This window comes from Triticum aestivum, chromosome 5A (genome assembly GCF_018294505.1).
Source record: "Triticum aestivum cultivar Chinese Spring chromosome 5A, IWGSC CS RefSeq v2.1, whole genome shotgun sequence".
NCBI classification, from domain to species: domain Eukaryota; kingdom Viridiplantae; phylum Streptophyta; class Magnoliopsida; order Poales; family Poaceae; genus Triticum; species Triticum aestivum.
The window spans coordinates 692,008,198-692,028,591 of NC_057806.1; the positions used below are offsets into that span (position 1 = coordinate 692,008,198).

At 54.8% G+C, this 20,394-nt stretch overlaps 1 protein-coding gene across 1 annotated transcript; it reads left to right on the forward strand.

Annotated features, from left to right (window-relative positions):
* The first annotated feature begins 401 nt into the window (after nt 1-401).
* On the forward strand, nt 402-6,268 carry LOC123101817 (protein PAIR1). The gene is made up of 11 exons (XM_044523097.1): nt 402-757; nt 874-1,513; nt 2,233-2,383; nt 2,699-2,833; nt 2,981-3,033; nt 3,122-3,319; nt 3,744-3,794; nt 3,882-4,345; nt 4,807-4,996; nt 5,382-5,475; nt 5,613-6,268. The coding sequence occupies exons 1-11, from the start codon at nt 402-404 to the stop codon at nt 5,726-5,728; spliced, it is 2,448 nt and encodes an 815-aa protein (XP_044379032.1). The 3' UTR covers nt 5,729-6,268.
* The last annotated feature ends 14,126 nt before the right edge of the window (nt 6,269-20,394 follow it).

Consider the following 20,394-nt stretch of genomic DNA (forward strand, 5'->3'; position numbering starts at 1 on the left):
GGTGGTTTGAGGGTCAAACTGCAAAACGCACCAAACCACAAACCGGAAAGGGAAAACCGGGAACCAACCGCGCAATTGGTTTTCCCTTGCAGGAGCGCTCCGCGCGCGACACTTGTCACGCGTGGCGCGCTCCCGAACCGCTCATTACGAGCGCTATTGCGGCATTTCTAAAAAAAGATGATGTGACACCACGCGACTCCCTGATGGCCATTGAACTCTACCCTGAAAAGAAGAAAAGAAAAATGCACAGAGTCGGAGATCTAGTTGTAAAGTATGGATTATTCATAGGTGTTTGAAGAACCAAATCCTCAACCATGTAAAAATAGACACAACTGTTCCAAGGCAGAGCAGAAGCTTCACCTTTTCCCCAGATATGCAAACCCCGGTGGCAAGCACACTCTATGGAAAAATGTGTGGCATGCAAATGTGAAGCAACGCAGCCCAAGACCATTCCGCACACCGCCCACGCTGCCAGCCTGGGCCCGCATGGCCGGCTGCCTATAAGGCAACGGCCAGTGCGACGGGGCCCCACCAGGCAGGAAGCAGCAGAGAGAGAATTCAAATTCCAATTCCTCGGTGTCTCCCCATTCCCCAACACCACCAGTCCACCGCCACCGCCACCCAATCCGTCGCTCTCCTCCCCGCCGGCGATCGCCGCCGTCGCCCTCCTCGGCGGGGCGCCGCTCCGGGACCGGGCGATGAAGCTGAAGATCAACAAGGCGTGCGACATCGCCTCCATCTCCGTCCTCCCTCCCCGGTACGGCCCCCCCCGCCCAGGCCGATCCCCTCCCCTCTCGCCGCCGGCTGCTCGCGTTCGTTCCGACGCGTGCTTGGTTTAATTCGTGCTCGTGGTGTGTTTTGTTGGTGGTGCAGGAGGACCGGAGGGAGCAGCGGTGGCGGTGGCGGGATGAGCGCGCCTGCTGCTGCTTCCGCGGCGGCGGCGGCGCAGCAGCAGCGGTCCCAGTCCATGTCGCAGAAGTCCTTCTCGCAGGGAGGAGGAGGAGGCGGCGGCCCGTTCTCGCAGGGCGTCGGCGCGTCCTTCTCGCAGGCCATAGGCAGCGGTGGCGCGTCCTTCTCCCAGGCCAGAGGCGCGTCCTTCTCGCAGGGCAGCGGCACCGGAGACGCCGCGTTCTCTCAGGTCGGTGGAGGCGGAGGCGCGGCCTTCTCTCAGGGCGGTGGAAGCGGAGGCCCCGCGTTCTCTCAGGCCGGCGGAGGCGGAGGCGCGGCCTTCTCTCAGGGCGGTGGAGGCGGAGGCGCGGCCTTCTCTCAGGGCGGTGGAGGCGGAGGCGCGGCCTTCTCTCAGGCCGGTGGAGGCGGAGGCGGAGGCGCGGCCTTCTCTCAGGCCGGTGGAGGCGGAGGCGCGGCCTTCTCCCAGGGCGGTGGAAGCGGAGGCGCGTCCTTCTCCCAGGGCGGTGGCAGCGCGCCGCTCGTGCACGCGCAGTCGCAGCTCTCGCAGGCCTCCCTCGACGCGAACCTCCTCAGCCTCCTCTCGCAGGCTCCCGCGCGCGACCAGGTCTCGTATACATCATCCCTCCTTCTTCTCCAATTGTCGCCACTGTGTGGTGATCCATGATCGAGGCCGCGTTTGCTTCTACATCGAATTGATTGGTGTTGGTTACTGTTAATTAGTAGTAGTTTCCACTGAATCCGCTTGTGATTGGTTAATCTCTGAAGCGGCCATTTCATCGATCTTGTGTTTAGTCACAGTAGCGTGGCAACGAATTGATTAGTGCTGGTTACTGTTAATTAGTCGCTTCCAGTGAACCCACTTGTGCTTGGTTGATGCGTGGAAGAAACAGTTCAAATCTCTGCAGTGGCCATGTCATTGGGCAAATTAGTGAACTAAGTGTTATTGCTTGATATCTCAATTTGGTGCACGCGAGCCGAGCATTCATGTAGTGCATTACTGAAAGTGTTAGGGGAACGACACCCATGTGATCTTTTTCTGCTAGACTGTATGAAATGGTGATTTTGATCTGTATGATTTGTCAGAATTGACGCCGTTCTGTGCACAGTCAGTATGCAGTTACGATTTATTCATATTCGTCAATGCAGAGGGAATGCCCAAACCAACTGTTCTTATCCTAATAAATGTTTGAGTGAGAACAGCTATGTTTTTTGTTATACTTGCTGGTTACAGAAGGTGGATTCCTTAAAAAAAAGTTATATAATGTGCACACTGTTTATCTGCTGCCAAATTGTGATCTTCATTCTCCTTCCTTTGGTGACCAGAGATTTGCCTTGGAACAGGACTCGTCGAAGAGGACATCTTCATATCCTGCCAGTTCAGCTTCTTGTGTGCGCGAGGAATCTCAGCTGCAACTGACAAAGATACCAACCAACCCTATCCACCGCTGGAGCCCCTCTCTTCCGGATAGCAGATGTAAACTCAAGCCCTTGCACCTGATAGAATTTACATTTTATCCATTTTTCTTTTGCGGGAAATTACATTTCATTCATGGCCATAACACCAGTTCACATGCTCTTCAAGCACACTGATTTTGGTGTTCTGAATAGGTTCGCAAAAATTCTCTCATTAACTGGGCATATAAGGTCAAATAGTGCATGCTTTGAACAGATAGTGCACCTGAAGCTGTTCTAAACGTAGACTCTAGATTTTATTTTAAGCTGTCACATTGTCATGATATACCTGGAAATATACTTCGACTAAAGTGCCCAGTTGATGTTGTTTCGACAGGTCAGGTTAATGAGGAAGTTGAGCGCAAGTTTCAGCATCTGGCAAGTTCAGTACATAAGATGGGAATGATATTAGACTCGGTGCAAAATGATGTGATGCAGTTAAACAGAGCCATGAAAGAGGCATCACTAGACTGTAAGTCACCCCCTAATTGGTACTTTTGATCAATATATGGGCGATCGTAATTGCTGCTATTTCTTCATGAGTTTTGCACTCTAATTCTGTTAGATCCCACAAATAGTACATCATCGACTAATGAGAGCATGTATTCTCTTTGTTCAGCTGGTAGCATTCAGAAAAAGTTTGTGCTCCTAGAGGACTCTCTAAAGCAAATTGTAAGGATAGTTGCTGGTTCAGTCCTTTTTTTGCTTCTTCTTTTTGCTGAGGCAACAAGGTTTAATTAATCCAAACGTGGTACCACAGCTTAAGGGACAAGATGATCTCAAAGCAGTCCTTGAAGGAATCACAGAAAGAAATCCTGACCAACTGAGTGTTCTCAACTCTCTCGCCAGCAAACAGGATGAGATGTCCTCGTTACTTTCAGTCTTGCCAAAGCATGTGCAAATAGAACTGGGGCAACTGAAGGGTGACATCAGCAGAATTTTCTCAAAGGAGATAGAGGTACTACTGCTAAGATCAACCACTAGCTTTAGGTTCACTTGTGTTTGGGAATTATTCTGATGTGCATATGAGTAATTATCTTACCTTGCTGATTTACCACCATGTAAAATTCTCCCTTATGTCCATATGTGTGAGTTTAGTTTCTATGAAGGCATATAAGCTGGTTCATACCATTTTCTTCTATATCTTATTTTTCTTTCAGGAAGCGTAATTCCGTTGTCTATTCATGATATCTAACACTAAAAATTCACAGTCTACACTAGGGCTTATTTTTTTCAGCATTTTACTCTGAAGTTAAAGGATTGCTTCTGAAGAACATGCACAATCTTGTAGTATATCATGTGGCATGCTAAGACCCCATCACTTCACATACTAGAGTAAAGCAACTAATGTTGGTTTTGCTGACCTTTGCCTATTTGGACAGGGGATAGTTAGAGCTGTTGATACTAGGCTTGACCGGATGCAAATGCTGGCAGTACGTGTACTTGTCGCTCAACTAATCGAATTAACAAGCCTTTCAGTACTTTTCTCCTCTTATTCTATTTCCCTTTCTTTGCTGAAGAACCAGAGCTGCACCACCAATGCAAAACCCCTGATGAACCAGACAAGTGTAACAAATGGAAGCCCCCTGATGAAGCAGACACCAGCAGCAGATGGAAGCACCCTGGTGAACCAGACAAGAGTAGCAGATGGAGGCCCCCTGATGAACCAAGGACCAGTAGCAGATGAAATCCCCCTGATGAACCAAGGACCAGTACCAGATGGAAGGCCGCAGAAGAAACAAAGACCAGTAGCAAATGGAAGGTCCCAGAGGAAGGAACAAACACCAGTAGCAAATGGAAGGCCCCAGAGGAAGAAACAAAGACCAGTAGCAAATGGAAGGCCCCAGAGGAACCAAAGACCAGTACCAAATGGAAGGCCCCAGGTGAAGCCAACAAAAACAGCAGATGGAAGCTCGCAGATGAACCAGAAACCCGAAGCAGATGGAAAGGCCCTAATGAACCAAGTACTAGCAGTAACTCAAGCGTAATCTTCTAACCTCAGCTCCTTATACAGATCCAAGTTGTTAGATAACTAGTACTATGCATTGCTGTAGTATGGAGCATCAGATGTGAAAATTGCCTTGATGAAAAATCGAAACGCTGACTGAACCTATAAATGCCGACATCCTCAAGAGGAAAGCTGCAAGATATTCTTATGTGCAGGAGGATCTTGTGATAAGATCCTTCTCATTTTCTTTTGCTGCAAAGCTAGTTAGTTCTGGCCTTTGAAATGTTGAAATGTCCTCTTGAGATTTGGTAATTAAAACGCTTGTACAGTAGATCGTTATCTCCGTTTTGACAGCAAGATCAGATTGGTGTGTTTTCAGTTATATTGCTAACTAAAGTCCCTTCACTTTTCTGAATATGCATCTGCCTTTGCTTTAGTCTTCCCTGTTCCTGCTTGGTTTGAGATTCTACTACTAATTAGGCTTGTTTGTCTGTCAGTGCCAGTGCTCCTGCGCCCTTGGCTTATCAGAGGAAGACAGAAGGTGTGAAGCCAAATGTGGAAAAGGGGATGGCAAAGGCCGCCACAGGTGCACAGGAATTGGGTAGCTCAGGCGACAGCAGTCCGGCGCCACCTAAAGAGCAAGAGTTGGCGATTCAGAAGGACAATGAAGAGGCACCAGTCAACAAGGTAACTCGCGCCGCAACCTTGCTCATTTCTGGCTCGACTGAACAACTGTAAAATGTTAATGGCTCAAGGCCGACACCGCTGAATTGTTATTATTTACCCTTAAAGAAGAGCATCACTGATTAAGCGAATCATTTTGTGCTGAAAGAATAACATGACTGATTAACCGAATCATTTTGTCCTGAAAGAAGAACATGACTGATTAACTGAATTTGCTTGAGCATGCTTGGTGCTGCTGCTTCACGAATGCTCTGTAGTTTGCCCCCGTGGATTAAGCAAGTGAAGTAGAACAGTAGGTTAAACGAGTCAAGTTGTTCCTGCGGTTATTGACTGTGTTTGCGATGATGATGATGATGATGATGGCTGTTGCGGATGGAAAACAATGCAGGCGATGTTGACCATTGTCATCGACTCGGACGACGACGAGGAGGGGGGTGGCAGCGCCGGGAGCGCGTCATGCGTCACGCTGAAGGCCGAAGCAGGTAGAGCCAGCCAGCCGCTGAATTGAACTGAACTGAACTGAACTGAACTGAACTGAACTTCCTTTCTCCCTCTACAGTCTACACTACTGAGAAGTGTAAACACATGTGATGTGACAGTGACTGTATGTCTGGTGCAGGTGGTGCGGTGGCGGAGGCGGCGATGGGCGAGGGGGAGGCGCTGGAGATCCTGCGGCGGGCGAGGAAGCGCCGGCGGAGGGAGGGGGCCAACGCCGTCGTGCTCGACCACTGCTAGACTGTTTATTTAGTACGTAGCAGCAACCCAACGGTAACGATTGGCGTACAGATACAGACAGAGGTGGGTCGACAGACAGTGTTTTAAGAAGATAACAGAGGTTAGGGGGCGTACAGATCAGAGAGGGAGAGGTGAAAACTTACCACACAGCGAAGGGGAGATGTTCACGCAGAGAGGTGGGTCGACAGACAGTGTTACAGTGCACGCAGAGACACAGAATGCAGATATATTTCTGCCTGCTGTTACGGTGCCATTACTATTACAATCTCCGAAATGGGCTTTCGCCCCGCTTTATAGATAAAGCATAAGTCCATACAACCACATCTCAGGTACAGTCAGTAAGAAAGGAGAAAACGCTAGGGCCACAGCACAAAGAAGCCCAAAAGAAAGGAAAAAACAAAGGCCTCCAGGGGCAAGCTAAGTAGCAGACGAGCGGTCGGAGAGCCGGCGCGCAGAAGACACCAGGGCGTCCAAGAGAAGCTGAAGACGATCACGATCCCTCGGCCTAGCGAGCGGATGGCAGTGCTGCAGGAAGGCAAGAAATTTGAAGAACGAGTCAAAAGCACGCCGCGGGAACACCCGCTCAATCACCATCTTATTGCGGGTAGTCCAGAGAGTCCACATCATAGCCGCGAAGATAAACCAGAACAGTCGGCGCTTACGGCCAACCTGGGTGGCCCTAACCTGCAGAAACCCTGCGAGGTCAGTGGCCTCCCACTCCGGCCCAAGAGCCTCACGAACAAAGCACCAAAGTGCCTGCGCTGCTATGCACGAGAAAAGAATGTGTGTTCCCGTTTCCGGGACATGGCACAAAGGGCACAGTCCATTGCCCGGACCATGGCGCTTCAGCACCTCGGTCCCTGAAGGGAGACGATCTCGAAGAAGCTACCAAACAAAAATCTTGATCTTCAAAGGTAGCGGTGCCTTCCACAATGGGGATAGCCACGGTAGAATCGGCAGCCTACATAATGCCTGATAAGCCGAACTAACGGAGAAATCGCCCGAAGGCGAAAGGCTCCACGACACCGAATCAAGGTCCAGGGACAGAGGAAGAGGGACTACTTCCCTCAGGTCTGCCCATTCCCTGACCTCAGCAGGTCCGAAGGAGCGGCGGAACGCAATGTTCCATCCGTCCTCCAGAGCCGCCTCAGAGACTAGAATGCCCGGGTCCGCACAGATCGCAAAGAGACGCGGGAACCGTAGGCGGAGAAGCTCGCCCTGAAGCCAGGGGTCCAACCAAAATTGGGTCCCTGACCCATTGCCAACCGAGAAGCGCACACCCAACCTAATCTCTTCCTTGATGGCCTGAATAGATTTCCAGAATTGAGAACCAGCCGACTGAGAACACGCCAAGAGGGGCTGGCCCTGCAAGTATTTGGCCTCAACCAGCTGCAACCACAGCCCCCCATCTCCCCGCAAGATCCGCCAAACCCAACATAGCATGAGCGCCACGTTCATCCGGCGGGATGCGGGTATGCCCAACCCACCTCGGTCCTTAGGCATACAGATGTCAGCCCACTTGACCATGTGGTACTTGGGCCGACCGTCCCCTGCCTGCCAAAAGAACCTAGCCAGCTCCTTGTCGAAGGAGCTATGTACACCTTCAGGTAAGATGTACATCCCCATCATATACATGGGGAGGCTGGCAAGGTTAGAGCTAATGAGGATAGTTTTGCTGCCCTTAGAGGTGAACCTACCGCACCAGGGCTCCGCACGGGACGCTACTCGCCCCACTAGCGGATCGTACCCACTCACTGTAATACTGGACTCGGCCAGGGGTATCCCCAAGTAAGATATGGGGAATGACGCCAACCTACAGTTGAGATTATCTGCGATCCGAAGCTGCTCAGCCTCAGAATAGCCAAGTACCACCACCTCGCTCTTATCAAAGTTAATCTTAAGTCCAGACATTTCCTCAAAGCAGAGCAAAAGGAACTTAAGATTAACAATGTCAGAGTCCGAACCTTCCACCATAATCATGGTGTCGTCCGCATACTGCAGGTGAGTAACCCCCCCCCCCCCATCCGGGACGAGGTGGCTAACAACACCCTTAAGGTGGTCGGCCAACTTGGCCTTATCTAAGATGCCCGCAAGGGCATCAACTGCGAGATTGAAAAGCAAGGGAGAAACAGGGTCCCCTTGCTTTACTCCTCTGGATGCCTGGAAAAAGGGTCCCACCTCACCATTAATGTTGATCGCAGTGTTCCCAGATCTAACCAGTTGCATGATCCAGGAACACCACCTCACGTCGAAGCCTCGTCGCTCCATCACCAACCTCAAAAAGGACCAATCCAGACGATCATACGCCTTCTGGAAGTCCAATTTGAGGAAAACCCCCTTGAGCCCCTTCGACGCCACCTCGTGAACGATCTCGTGAAGGGCAAGCATTCCATCATGGATCCGCCGGCCCTTCAGGAAGGCGGACTGAAGGGGGTGAGCAATCCTTTCCGCCACCGGTGATAAACGAGTGGCACAAACCTTTGCAAAGATTCGCTCCAACACGTTGATCACCGTGATCGGTCGGAATTGGCGGATATCCGTCGCCCCAACTACTTTGGGGATCAGGGATATGACACCGAAGTTAATCCTAGCCATGTCCAAGGTTCCAATATAAAACTCGTGGAACATGGGCATAATGATCGGGCGCAAGATCTCCCAGAATTTCTGAAAGAAGACTACCGGAAGGCCATCCAGCCCCGGGGCTGAGCAGGCTTTCATAGAAGCAATCACCCGTCCCACCTCCTTAGGAGAGAAAGGGAGAGTAAGCTCCGCATTCTCCGCATCAGAGACCTGCTCTGCAGGCGGCCAGAAGTCAGCACAGAGGGAGACGCCTCCACGCGGCTCAGCCGAGAACAACTCCTTATAAAAGGAGTAAATATGGGTGGAGATGTCCTCTGGGCTTTCCAGAAGGACATCCCCATCCCAGAGAAAAGGGATAGCACACTTTCGCCTGCGGCCATTAGCAATCGCCTGAAAATAGGCAGTGTTCGCATCCCCCTTAAGGAGCTAGTTCCAGCCCCCACGCCGCTGCCAGAAGAGCTCCTCGCTCTTGTAGATGTCCATGAGCGAGGCCTCGAGGCCGTATCTCCTAAGCCAGTCGTCAGGAGACAGGCCCTGCCTATCAGCAAGGTCATCCAAAACCTTAATCTGATCCAGCAGGGTCCCCTTACGGGATCGCAGCTCAGCACCAAGGTTCGCCCCCCATCCCTTCATGGCCTGACGAGACAATTTAGCACGGTGATGCCACACATCCACAACACAAAACACACGGGGCGGGGACGCGACCGCCTCTAGCCAGCGGTCGCGCACCAACTCAAAGAAGCTCGGCTGCTCCAGCCAAAAAGTCTCAAAGCGGAAACGGCGGGTCCTAGGGGGAGACACATCGCCCGACGAGAAAAGCAGGGGGGTATGGTCGGAGCCAATCCGAGTGACCGCCTTGAGAGAGCACAATGGGAACATCACTTCCCACTGAGCCGACACAAATACCTGATCCAAAACACTCCGGATGGGGTCCGCCTGCTTATTCGTCCACGTGAACCTAGCCCCTACGCGGGCTATCTCACGGAGCGCAAGGTCCGCAATGCAGTCGTTAAATAGACGCATGCGGACCCGATCAACATTAGGCGAGCTTTTATCAGAAGCCCATCTAATGAGGTTGAAGTCCCCGGCCACCACGACCGGGGTGGTGCACCTCTCTACCTTATTTTTAAGCTCAGCGAGGAATACGGCAGAGCGAGCATGCTCCGCAGGACCATAAACAAAAATCACCTCCCAACTGAAGTGAACTCGTCGGTCAGTGACAGACATGCTCAGGAAGAACTCCCCTCGGTTCATATCGTCGACCGAGAAAGCATCCTCCCTGACCCCGAGCAAGATGCCTCCAGATTGACCCATAGCGGGCAGCCACTGCCAGGCAAACTGGTGGCGGGAGAGCCCCTGGAGCTCATGCATACTAAAGTCCTGACGAATCGTCTCCTGAAGTCCCACAATGTCAATCTCTTCCTGTCGCAAATATTCGATGAGCTGCCGCTGCCGGCCAGAGAGGCCGAAGCCCCTAATGTTCCAACGTAGGAGCTTCATTTAATAACCTCAGTGGAATCCCTAGGCCCCGCAAGCGGGGCCAAGCTAGCCCGCCCATCAATCGCGGGTCGGGGGGATGCCTTCACTGAGCGTCCACGTCGCCCCCGCGTAGGGGGGGCGGTGGAAGCCTCCGGCCCGAGGGAAGCGGACCTGGAACTAGACCCACACACCTCTATCCGGTGTTCAGTGGGGTTGAGACGTGTGGGGGGCGCCCTCGCAAAGCCCTCACCGAGGGGGGAACTGCAAGGGGCGTCTCTGCCCCAGTCTCCATAGGGGGCGCCTCACCAGCCCTGGTCTCTCTATGACCAGGGTCAGTGTGCACCGGGGTGCTGGGTTCACCACGCGCAGCACAAGCACGGGCTTCAGCCAACGCCCCATCGAGCCTCTCCTTGGCGCAAATAGCAGAAATCTGCTCAAGAATGGGCCCCTTCTCGCCACGAAACACAATGCCACTATCGGTGGCCACCTCTGCCAGGTGAGACAACGGAGCGAAACCAAGCACAGAAAACCAAGAACCAGAACTAGAAGGAACAGAGGGGATGGATGGGGTACCTGAGGACAGGTCGCGAGCTGCAGCCCACATGGCGGCCTTCTCCGAGATCGTCGGGACACGGCCATCCAGGATGACCCAGGACTGGCTGAGCCTCGCACTCTGACGCGCAGCCACCAGGGGAGAGGACCCACCCCAAAGCTTGGAGCTGGCCGCGGTAGGGGTCACAGCGGCCAGGTCCAAGGGCGGAGGCGGCTCCAGGTCCGGGGCCCCCAAGGCAAGGGAAGGGGGGGACCCCGGCGAACGCGAGTAGCAGACCACCCCTGGCGAGCGCGGCGACGACGAGGGGCGCACCTCCATCCCCACACTCACCACGTCCTTCTCCACGACCTCTAGGTCAGCCACCTGGGTCGCAACAGGGGGAGGGACGGCCACAGCCACAAACCCACCCCCTGACGCCACCTGAGAGGCCGTTCCAGCAGGACCGGAAGAACCACCAACAATAGAAACCGGGCTACGCCGCCTAGCAGACGGAGCCGGCGGAATCACATCATCATCATCATCCCCCTCACAAGAAGAGCTCCCATCGGACGAGCCCCCACCCCCACCCCGCCCTTCATCCAAGCGCGGCACAGTGGCTGCGGGGGCCGGCCCAAGCAGATCCTCAGGAACCGGAGACTCGAGCTCGAAGGTCAGGCGCTTCCCCTTAGTGCCGAAGTAGAAGACCAGAGACAGACCGTCAATCTCTGCCGGAGCGGGGCACAGGATCTCAATGCGGGCTGGGCCATCATCCTCAAAAGACGCCAAGTCGGCGGTCACCAGCTTGCCCACCGGCTCAGAGATCGCCTTGAGAATGTGCGCAAGCTTGCCACCCCGCGGTGCTGACCTGCCACCTCAAGGCAAGCCGTAGACAAGAACCCACACCCTCTCCAGAGGAGGCACATGATCAGGCTCCGCAGCAGCTGCACGAACGGAGATCAGGAGCTTGTTGATGGGACACCGGATGACATCGTGGGAACACACACGAAGCAGCTCAGCAGAGGGGAAGGGGATCGAGAAGACGAGGGGAGTCGTCTCAGTCACCTCCCAAGTGAAGTCGGAGTCGCGGAAGTCGCCGATGTATGCGACGAGCTTGGCCTGGATGAGGGCGGCCGAGATCACCACCCCAGACGGCAAGTCCTGCTCGGGGGCAAGAGTGACCGTCGCCAAGAGCGGCCTAACCGCCTCCTCCTCAATCTCAGCATCCACATAGTAGAAACCACCCCCTCAGTCCCGTACCCAAGGTAAGCAAGGGTCGTGGGGCATCGGGGAGGGGCCTCACACTCTGAGCGGAAATGCCCCGCACAGCCACAGTTGATGCACATCGTTTCCTTGCGAGTCCTGGGACGGCCAACTCGCGGGGTCTGCTCAGGAGCCACTAGCTCCGAAGCACCAGCCGGAGCGGGACACGCGGCCACCCCAGGGGTCTTCTTCTTCTTGTGCTTCTTCTTCTTCTTTGACTGAACAGCGGCACTGGGCGCCTCAACAGAGCAGCGAGCAGGAGAGGCCCTCGCGGTCACAGAGTCACCCCTCCTCCCTGACTGGCCGCCGTCCCGGTCAGAGCGGCGATCCACCCGGCGCCCAGGATCGGGGGAGCGGGAATCACGAGCCGAGATAGCCCGGCGCTCACGAGATGCACGGGCAGAGTCATCCGCAGGCCGCCCACGACGCCAATCGCCATCCGACGCCCGCGGAGAAGGCACCTGCGGTGCCGGCCGCCCCGGCTCCAGAACAGCCCGCGCCCGGTCGGCGGCGGGGGGCCGGGTCTGCAGCTCCGCCAGCAGATCTGCCTCGCGAGCAAGGTCCTCATCACGGCGATGCCCATCATCACCATTGGCGCGACGGCGAGCAGCATCCTGGCGTCGCAGGTCGCCCGGGGACCCCGGCAGCGGCAGTCGGGCATCCCGAGATGGGTCGCAGGGGGGGAGGGTGGCGCAGAGAAGTTCCGGCGTAGGTCGCCGAGGCCCGAGCCGGCCGGACGTTGGAGCGCGAGGAGGACGCCTGGTCCAGAGGCCTCTTCGGCCGCGGCAATCCGTCGCCGGCATCCCTGGTCACGAGGGCCTCCAGGTAGGACCGGGGGCGGGGCGGGGGGATGGGGAGCGACGACCGCGGCGAGGATGAAGACGGGCCGGTGGAGAAGACCAAGGCGGCCGGAACGGCGGGAGCGCAGGGGGAAGGCGGCGGCTGCGAGGTAACAGGGAGGAGGAGACAAGCGCACCGTCCAGCCCTAGCGACATCTAAACGGGTCGCAGGCCATCTGTGCGACACGTCTCCAGCGCCACGCTGGATCCACACCCAACGGGCCGGGTCCGCGTGGGACAGCAACCAGGCCCGGTTGGCCCGGTCAATAACGGCCTGGGACTGGACAGCCGCGCAGCGGGCCACCGGGTCAGCCCAGATGGCCCTCCGTGAGGAACCAGGCCCAGAACGGCGCAGGCCCTCCCACGCTCCCCCGGGCCGGCCCACCATGCGAGCGCTAGCTGGCCCACGTAGGAGCACGGCCCGATCCGGACCCGACCAGGGGGCAAACCCCTCCCGCAGCGCCGCCGGCGCCATCGCCGGAGCGGCCTTCCCGGACCCCGCACCAGACCCGGCAGAGCTACCAGGCTCCGCCAGGACCAGGCGACGGTCGGAGACGGCGGCCACCGCGACCACAGGAACCGGCAGATCCGCACGGGACGCCGGCCCAGATAGGGGCGGGCGAGCCACGGGACGCGCCGGCGGCGGCCGCAAGGGGCGGGGACGGCCGGAGAGGCGACGAGGACTGACGCGCGCGGGCCGGGCCGCCACCCAGAAGTCTCCGAAGAGCGGCGGAGCCAGCTTCACCGGACGCTCGACCGGTCCGACGTCCATGGCCTCCTCATCCGCGAGATCCACCCAGGAGAACGCCGACGACGCGAAGGACAGGGACGGCCCCTGGGGAGCAACCAACTCCGGGTGTGGCGCAGCCGAGACCGCCGACCCGCCGGCCGCCGGGGCGGCGCCGGCGAGGTTAGCCATGGGCGGCCCGACGGCGAAGTTTGAATCGCCAAGCGGACATGAGCGCTCCACCGAAGTAAGAATGTTCGAGGATGTGTATCCTAGCATGGGAACAGAGGTGCCGCAACCGTAGCGTAGTCTTACTATTACAATCTGGAGCCGTGAGTGCGGTGCGGCCGCATTTTGGCATCTTGCTTGCCCCTTGTTTTTTCTTTTCTTTTTTGACTGAGGGTATTTGCCCAGGCAGCAGCAGCCAGCACCAAACAAGGGCCACTGTACTACAGACTGGACTAGAGAGAGACGAGGAATCCACGCGCGCCGACCCGGTAGCCGGTTGCTCCTCCGCTTGCATTGGGCCAGCTAGCCAGCCAGCCAGCCTAGAGAGAGAGAGGTGGGCCGGTTTGAAACGAGGTCGGTGCCATTTACGCTGGCAGGCATAAAAAAACAATCGCTAAAAAAAGGCATATAAAGAAACAATGTTGCGTGCAGGTGAAAGAGTGTGGTGCTGTTTCGGCCTGATTGTAGTCTCTTTACTAGAGTCCATGAAGTTTTTCGTCTTGCAGAAAGTGATACCGCGAAGAGATGGTCTTACAAATATCATTTCAATTCTTAATCATAAGAGTTATCGTATACTCTCTCCGTCCGGAAATACTTGTCGGAGAAACGAATCATTTCTCCCACTAGTATCTCCGGGCGGAGGAAGTATTTTCTTGGCTCTTGAATCCAAACCAGTGCAATGAACAGGAACTAAATTAAAGATGTTTAATAAAAACTGCTTCTGCGTGCCAACTGCCAAGGAAGGTTACCTACTGAAGTAGATTCGAGTCCAGTCCAGCACTCCATTATACTCCTATGCGTGTCAAGTGTTAGCATCGCTTAATTTGCAACCCATATTTTTTTTCTGAATGTTGGTAGAAGATGTACCAAATTCATTGATCAGCGAGGGAACACAAGGCACAAAGGCAACCCTTATTTGTTAGGGACGAACAAGGAAGGGGATCGATTTAGTATTTCTCTCGGTGGCAATATATCCAGGATACAATATCGAGTACAAGAATGGATCAAACAGGAAGGATTAGGGTTCGTGCCGCCGCCGGTTCCGTGATCCACTGGATGAGCCAGAAGGAGAGGGCAATGCCCTTAAGTAGTAGCCGTCGCTGGGCCGGACCCGTTGTGCCACTCTGGGCCGCAGAAGCGAGTGTTGGCGCGTCGGGTGCGGCTGGGCCGCACCATCTTCTCCTGTGCAGGTGGGGTCGGGTCGTCAGGGGTGCTAACATCCCCTCGTCCTTGAGAAGAGGCTTGCCCCCAAGCCTCCGCCTGGGGAAATTGAGCCTGTAGTGCTTGCTTGTCTTCCCAGGTGATGTCGATCGCTGCGCCTGCCGACCACTGCACCTGGACTTGTTCAATCATGGCGTCATTCTTCTTGCGCCACCTTGATTGCAGCACCTTGACCGGGATCGCTGTGTCGCCCGCACCAGTAGGAAGTGTTGACGCTGCTGTGGTGCCGGGAAGTAGGGCATGCCGGAGTTGGGGGACGTGGAATACCGGATGTACCGTGGCTTGAGGCGGCAGCTGGAGTTTGTAGGTGACTTCATTGATCTTGTCAATGATCTTGAACGGTCCGTATAACTTGTAGCTGAGCTTGTGGTTGGCGCGAGGAGCCACTGATGTTTGGATATACGGCTGGAGCTTGAGGAAGACTTGATCGCCAACTTGAAACTGCCGAAAAGAGCGCTTCTTATTCGCCTGATCTTGCATGATCTGGAGCGCGCGATGGAGTTGTTTATGTATCAGATCTTGCATGACAGCACGTTCCTCGAGCCATGATTGCAACACCGGTACCGAAGAAGTTGTTGAAGCAGTGATCCCCCAATGTCTTGGCTCTCTCCCGAACATGGCCTTGAAGGGTGTCATCCCAATGGTTGAGTGGTGGGAAGAGTTATACCAGAATTGCGCCAGGGGCACCCAAAAACTCCATCGCTTTGGGCATGCCTGCACGAAACAGCGAAGATATGTCTCGATGCATTGGTTCACCCGCTCGGTCTGACCGTCAGTTTGAGGATGGTTCGCCGTGCTCATTCGGAGCTCAGTGCCCGCATATTTGAAGAGTTCCTGCCAGAAGTGACTGGTAAAGACTGGATCACGGCCCGACACGATAGCTCCTGGGAATCCGTGAAGCTTGTACAACTGCTGCATGTAAAGGATGGCCACTTTAGCTGCTGTGTACGGGTGAGCCAAGGGTAGGAAGTGTGCAAACCGGGTTCTCTTGTCGATGACCACCAGCAAGCAATTTGTACTGTCCTGACTGTGGTAGTCCATCCACAAAGTCCATGGTAATCATATCTCAGGACTCCTTTTGGTATAGGTAATGGCATAAGTAGGCCCGGTGACGCCGTGCGATCCGGTTTGGCTTGTTGGCAGACCGTGTAGCATCGCACGTACTCCTGGATGTGTGCTTTCATTTTCGGCCAAGCAAACAGCCTGCAAACTCGGCGGTATGTCACAGGGAATCCGGAGTGACCTCCCATGGGGCTGTCATGGAAAGCTGTGATTATGTGTTGTTGCATAGCCGTGGTCCCACCGAGCCAGATGCGGCCCCTGAATCGAAGGAGTCCATTCTGGATTTGGAATCGTCCATTGGGATCTTCCCGTACGGCCAGCTGCTCTAGAAGCCGTTGCGCCTACGGATTTGTGTTGTAGATGTTGATGATATCTTCGAGCCACACGGGTTGACATACGCTGAGGGTGTGCAGCACCTCGCCCGTGTTCGCCCAATATAGTGCGTCAGCTGCAGTGTTCTATGCCCCTTTTTGTACTTGATGCTGTACCGAAGTCCCAGGAGCTTAGTGAAAGCTCGCTGTTGCCATGGTGTTGAAAGCCGTTGCTCTGTGAGGTGTGTCAAACTGCACTGATCAGTGAGGATAGTGAACTCAGCATGTTGCAGGTAGGGGCGCCATTGATCCACGGCTACGATGACTGCCAGATACTCCTTCTCATATGTTGATAGACCCTGGTAACGAGGGCTCAGAGCCTTGCTGATATACACAATGGGATGGCCCTCTTGCTGAAGAATTGCGCCGATGCCCTTGCCGCAGGCGTCAGTTTCAATTACAAACGGTTTGGCGAAGTTGGGCAGGGCAAGAACTGGGGCTTCAATCAAGTGTTGTTTGAGGAGCTGGAAAGCTATGTTGGTAGCAGGTGTCCATACAAACGGTGCACCTTTCTTCAGCAGGTTGAACAGCGGTCGAGCGATGATGCCAAAGTTTCGGACGAATCGCCTGTAGTACCCTGCCAGCCCCAAACAACTGCGTACTGTCTTGACATCAGATGGTGTCGACCAGTTGGCCACCACACGTATCTTGGCTGGTTCCGTAGATACCCCTTGGCTGCTGATGACATGGCCCAAGTAAGATAATTTGTGCTGACCGAACTCGCATTTGGACCTCTTCACGCGCCATTGATCGCGGCGCAATAGTTGCAGCACCTGGCGGAGGTGGTTGATGTGTTCTCACAGTGTCTTGCTGAAAACTAGGATGTCGTCGAAGAAGAGGAGCACGCACTTGCGATCAACAGGCTTCAGAGTGGTCGTCAGGGCACTGTTGAACGTGGCTGGCCCGCCTGCTAATCCAAATGAAACCACCAGAAACTCATAGTGTCCTGAATGCGTCTGGAAGGCCGTCTTGTACTCTTCGCCTTCCGCGAGACGAATCTGGTGGTAGCCAGATCGGAGGTCTAGCTTGGAGAACCAAGCTGCCCCGTGTAACTCGTCTAGCAGCTCTTCGATGATTGGCACTGGGTACTTGGCGATGTAGGTGATGGCATTCAGATGTCTGTAGTCGATGCAGAGCCGCCAAGTCCCGTCCTTCTTCTTGACTAGAATGGCTGGTGAACAGAAGGGGCTAGTGATTTTCTGTATAATCCCTTTGCGAAGCAGTTCTTCCACTTGTGCATCTATCTCCTTCTTGTGCTCGGGTTTGTGCCTATACGGTCGGATGTTGACGGGTTGAGCTCTTCGGATGAGTGGAATCTTGTGGTCACAATCACGGCGAGGTGGTAAGCCCTCTGGCTCCTTGAACACGTCCTCAAACTCCTCAAGGACAGCTTGGATGTCAGGTGGGATGGATGTGTCACTGCTGTCCTCCCTTGCTGTTGCGTAGATCAATGCCATGTGGCAGTGGCGGAGCCAGGGGTCTTCCCTGGACTTCCATGGAATACCAAAGAACTACTGATTCATTGATATACTACTCCTAGCTTGCTGCATATTTGTTGCCATATTGCTACTGTATTGCACAAATGAATACCGAGGAATACCGAGCAGGAAATTCCTGGCTCCGCCACTGCCATGTGGGTGATGGCGCCTGTATTGCACAGTTGCTGAAGTTGGAGAGCGTTGATGACGACGCACTTGGAAGAGGTCGCCTCATGCCCGCGGAGACGGATTGGCCCCGTGGGAGAGGGAATTTCGATGAGCTTGGCACGCCAGTCCACGGTCATGGGGTTGTGCTCCTCGAGTCAGTCCATGCCCAAAATCGCATCATAGGTGCCCAGCGCCAGCACTTTCATGTCCGTCGTGAACTGGTGGCCTTGTGAACACCACTGGCATTTTGGCGCGCTAGCGGAGCAGGTGAGGGTTCCTCCGTCCGCCACCCGCACCTAATACGCTCGCGGTAGCGGTTGGACGCCTTGGATGGATGCGGCAAGTTGCTCGTTGATGAAGGAAGTGGTGCTGCCGGAGTCCACAAGCATCAGAACTTCACGCCCTTGAATCCACGCGCGAAGTTGGAACGCCTTGGGTGATACGCCTCCCGTCAGAGCGGTCTTGGATATGGCCATCACTACCCCATCCTGGGCAGCCTCTGGTTGAGTTGGCTCTGTTGTGGAGTCGATGCCGAAGAGCTCCAGAAGCTTCTCGACGACGTGGAGCTGGACCGATGTTGGGCACACATGGTCGGGGCCCCAGCGCTCGCCGCATTTGAAACAGAGGCCGCGCGCCCTACAGTAGTCGCATAGAGCTTTGATCTTGGAGGCGTCGGCTCGTGCTGCGTCCGTGCCACGGCGATCCACGGCTGGTGCTGGTGGTGTCGTGCGCAATGGCAGGGGGGGAAGTGGCAGCGGCACGCTGAGCCGCTGTGACGCGTCAGGCGGTCGCGCTGGAGTGGGACGCTACGCTTCGGCGTGAGCATTGTCCGCCACCTCATCTTGAAGCAGCGCCAGAGCACACGCCGTGTCCAAGTCCGGTGGTCGCTGGACCATGACCACCGCTCGAATATCCGCCCGCAGTCCTTCCACAAATCGAGTGAGGAAATAAAATGGGTGAATTGAATCTGAGTAAGAACTGAGATGATTAATGATTAATTCAAAGTGTTCAATAAAATCCGCTACTGTGGATGTCTGCTTAACAGTGTAAAACTGGCGGATCAGCAGTTGGTGGCGATCGTGACCGAATCGGGTGGTTAACAGGGCAGTAAAGGAATCCCAATCGAAACTATTGAGTCTCTTTTGGACAGATTGCAACCAAATGGCCGCAGCCCCTATGAAATTGAGGGCGGCCATGGGAACCCAGAAAGTTTTGTGGATGGCAAACATGGAAAAATATTGCTCGCACATCGTCTTTCACATGTTCGGGTTCTCGCCCGAGAACTGCGGAAACGAAATGGAAGGATGGGCTTGTCCCAAGCCAGCGAGCATTTGACTAGCATGAGCGAAAGGGGAAGACAGGAATTCGATCTAACCGTTGGCCGGGAGTGGCGGCGGCATCTGGAACGACACCCCCCCTCCCCCACTGTAGATGAAACTCGCCGTGGTCCTTAGACCCTTGAGGGGCGTCCTCATCGCCTCCCGCCTGGCCCAACTTGTCGGTGGGCAGCGCGGGCGGTGGCGCCGTAGATCGAAGCGTTTGGCCGCGCTTGCTGTAGAGCAGTGACCGCGTCGCCCAGATCAGAGACGCGACGCTCCAGATCTGGCCTCCAGGCAACCAGATCATCCAGGCGGGAGGTGACCGCGGTGAGAGCCGCGGTGTTGGCCTCCATTGTCGTCGTGAGCTTGTCGAGGTAGGCCTTCGCTGCTGGATCCATGGCTTCGATGGTGTTGTGGCCGTGAAGCAGCATCGAAAGAGGTAGACAAACACCCTGGATTGATGTGGAGTAAGTAAGCACAAACAAGGCGTCGCTAGCTAGAGAACCTAATTAATATTAAGATAAATAATGTGAGCCGTCGTTTCCAAGGGTTGATTGGCGTGCACTGTACTGTAGCTACGTGTGCCGGCTACACTACGTACTCCATCGATCGCAGCCACAGCACGTACGTGACATGCACGCATAATCAGCAGACCAGGGCAAGTATATAACAGAAAAATCAAGGCACGTGCGCATGCTTACTGCTCACGTTGTATCCTGTTCCTGTGTGTGCAGTATCCCTACTAGTGTTTAACGGAAATGAGATGTAGTACTTTCTTTTTGATAAATGGTATTTTTATTAACTTAAAATTTAGCATCAAACAAATATAAAGGACGATGAGTGGCATCCAGTGCACAACCAACACAAATAGTCTGGCACAAGTAAAGAAACTTAGCTCCGCTCATGAAGCATGTGGCACAACCATTGACATATTTCATAGTTAAATGCACAGAACCATCACTTTTACGGCACGACTTGCGAAAAACCACCACTTTACAAAACGCGACATTTCACACCGACTTGAAGATTTCACAGTGGCAAAAACACCGATCCAAAATGCTAACTGTTTTGATGATGCCGTTAACTAGTCTGGCCCGACCGTCGCGCTGAATTGGCAGAAAAATGTGCCCCCCAACAAATCACAAAATAAACAAATTGATGGTACGATGCTTTTACCACAAGGCTGGATCATTGCTACAGGAATAAATATGCTTCAAGGACAATTATCAACCGCTCTGATCCTGCCACTTTTCCCTGCAGAGCAGAGGGGTGGGGGAAAAGCATGCGTGCCTGGTGCCTGCCTGCTGCTTGTGCGTGTGTGGTCACCTTGATGCTTGTCCATGGCATGTGCCGCTGCTGCTGCTACACCTGTCCGTCGCCATAGCTGTGCTGCTGCATGCCC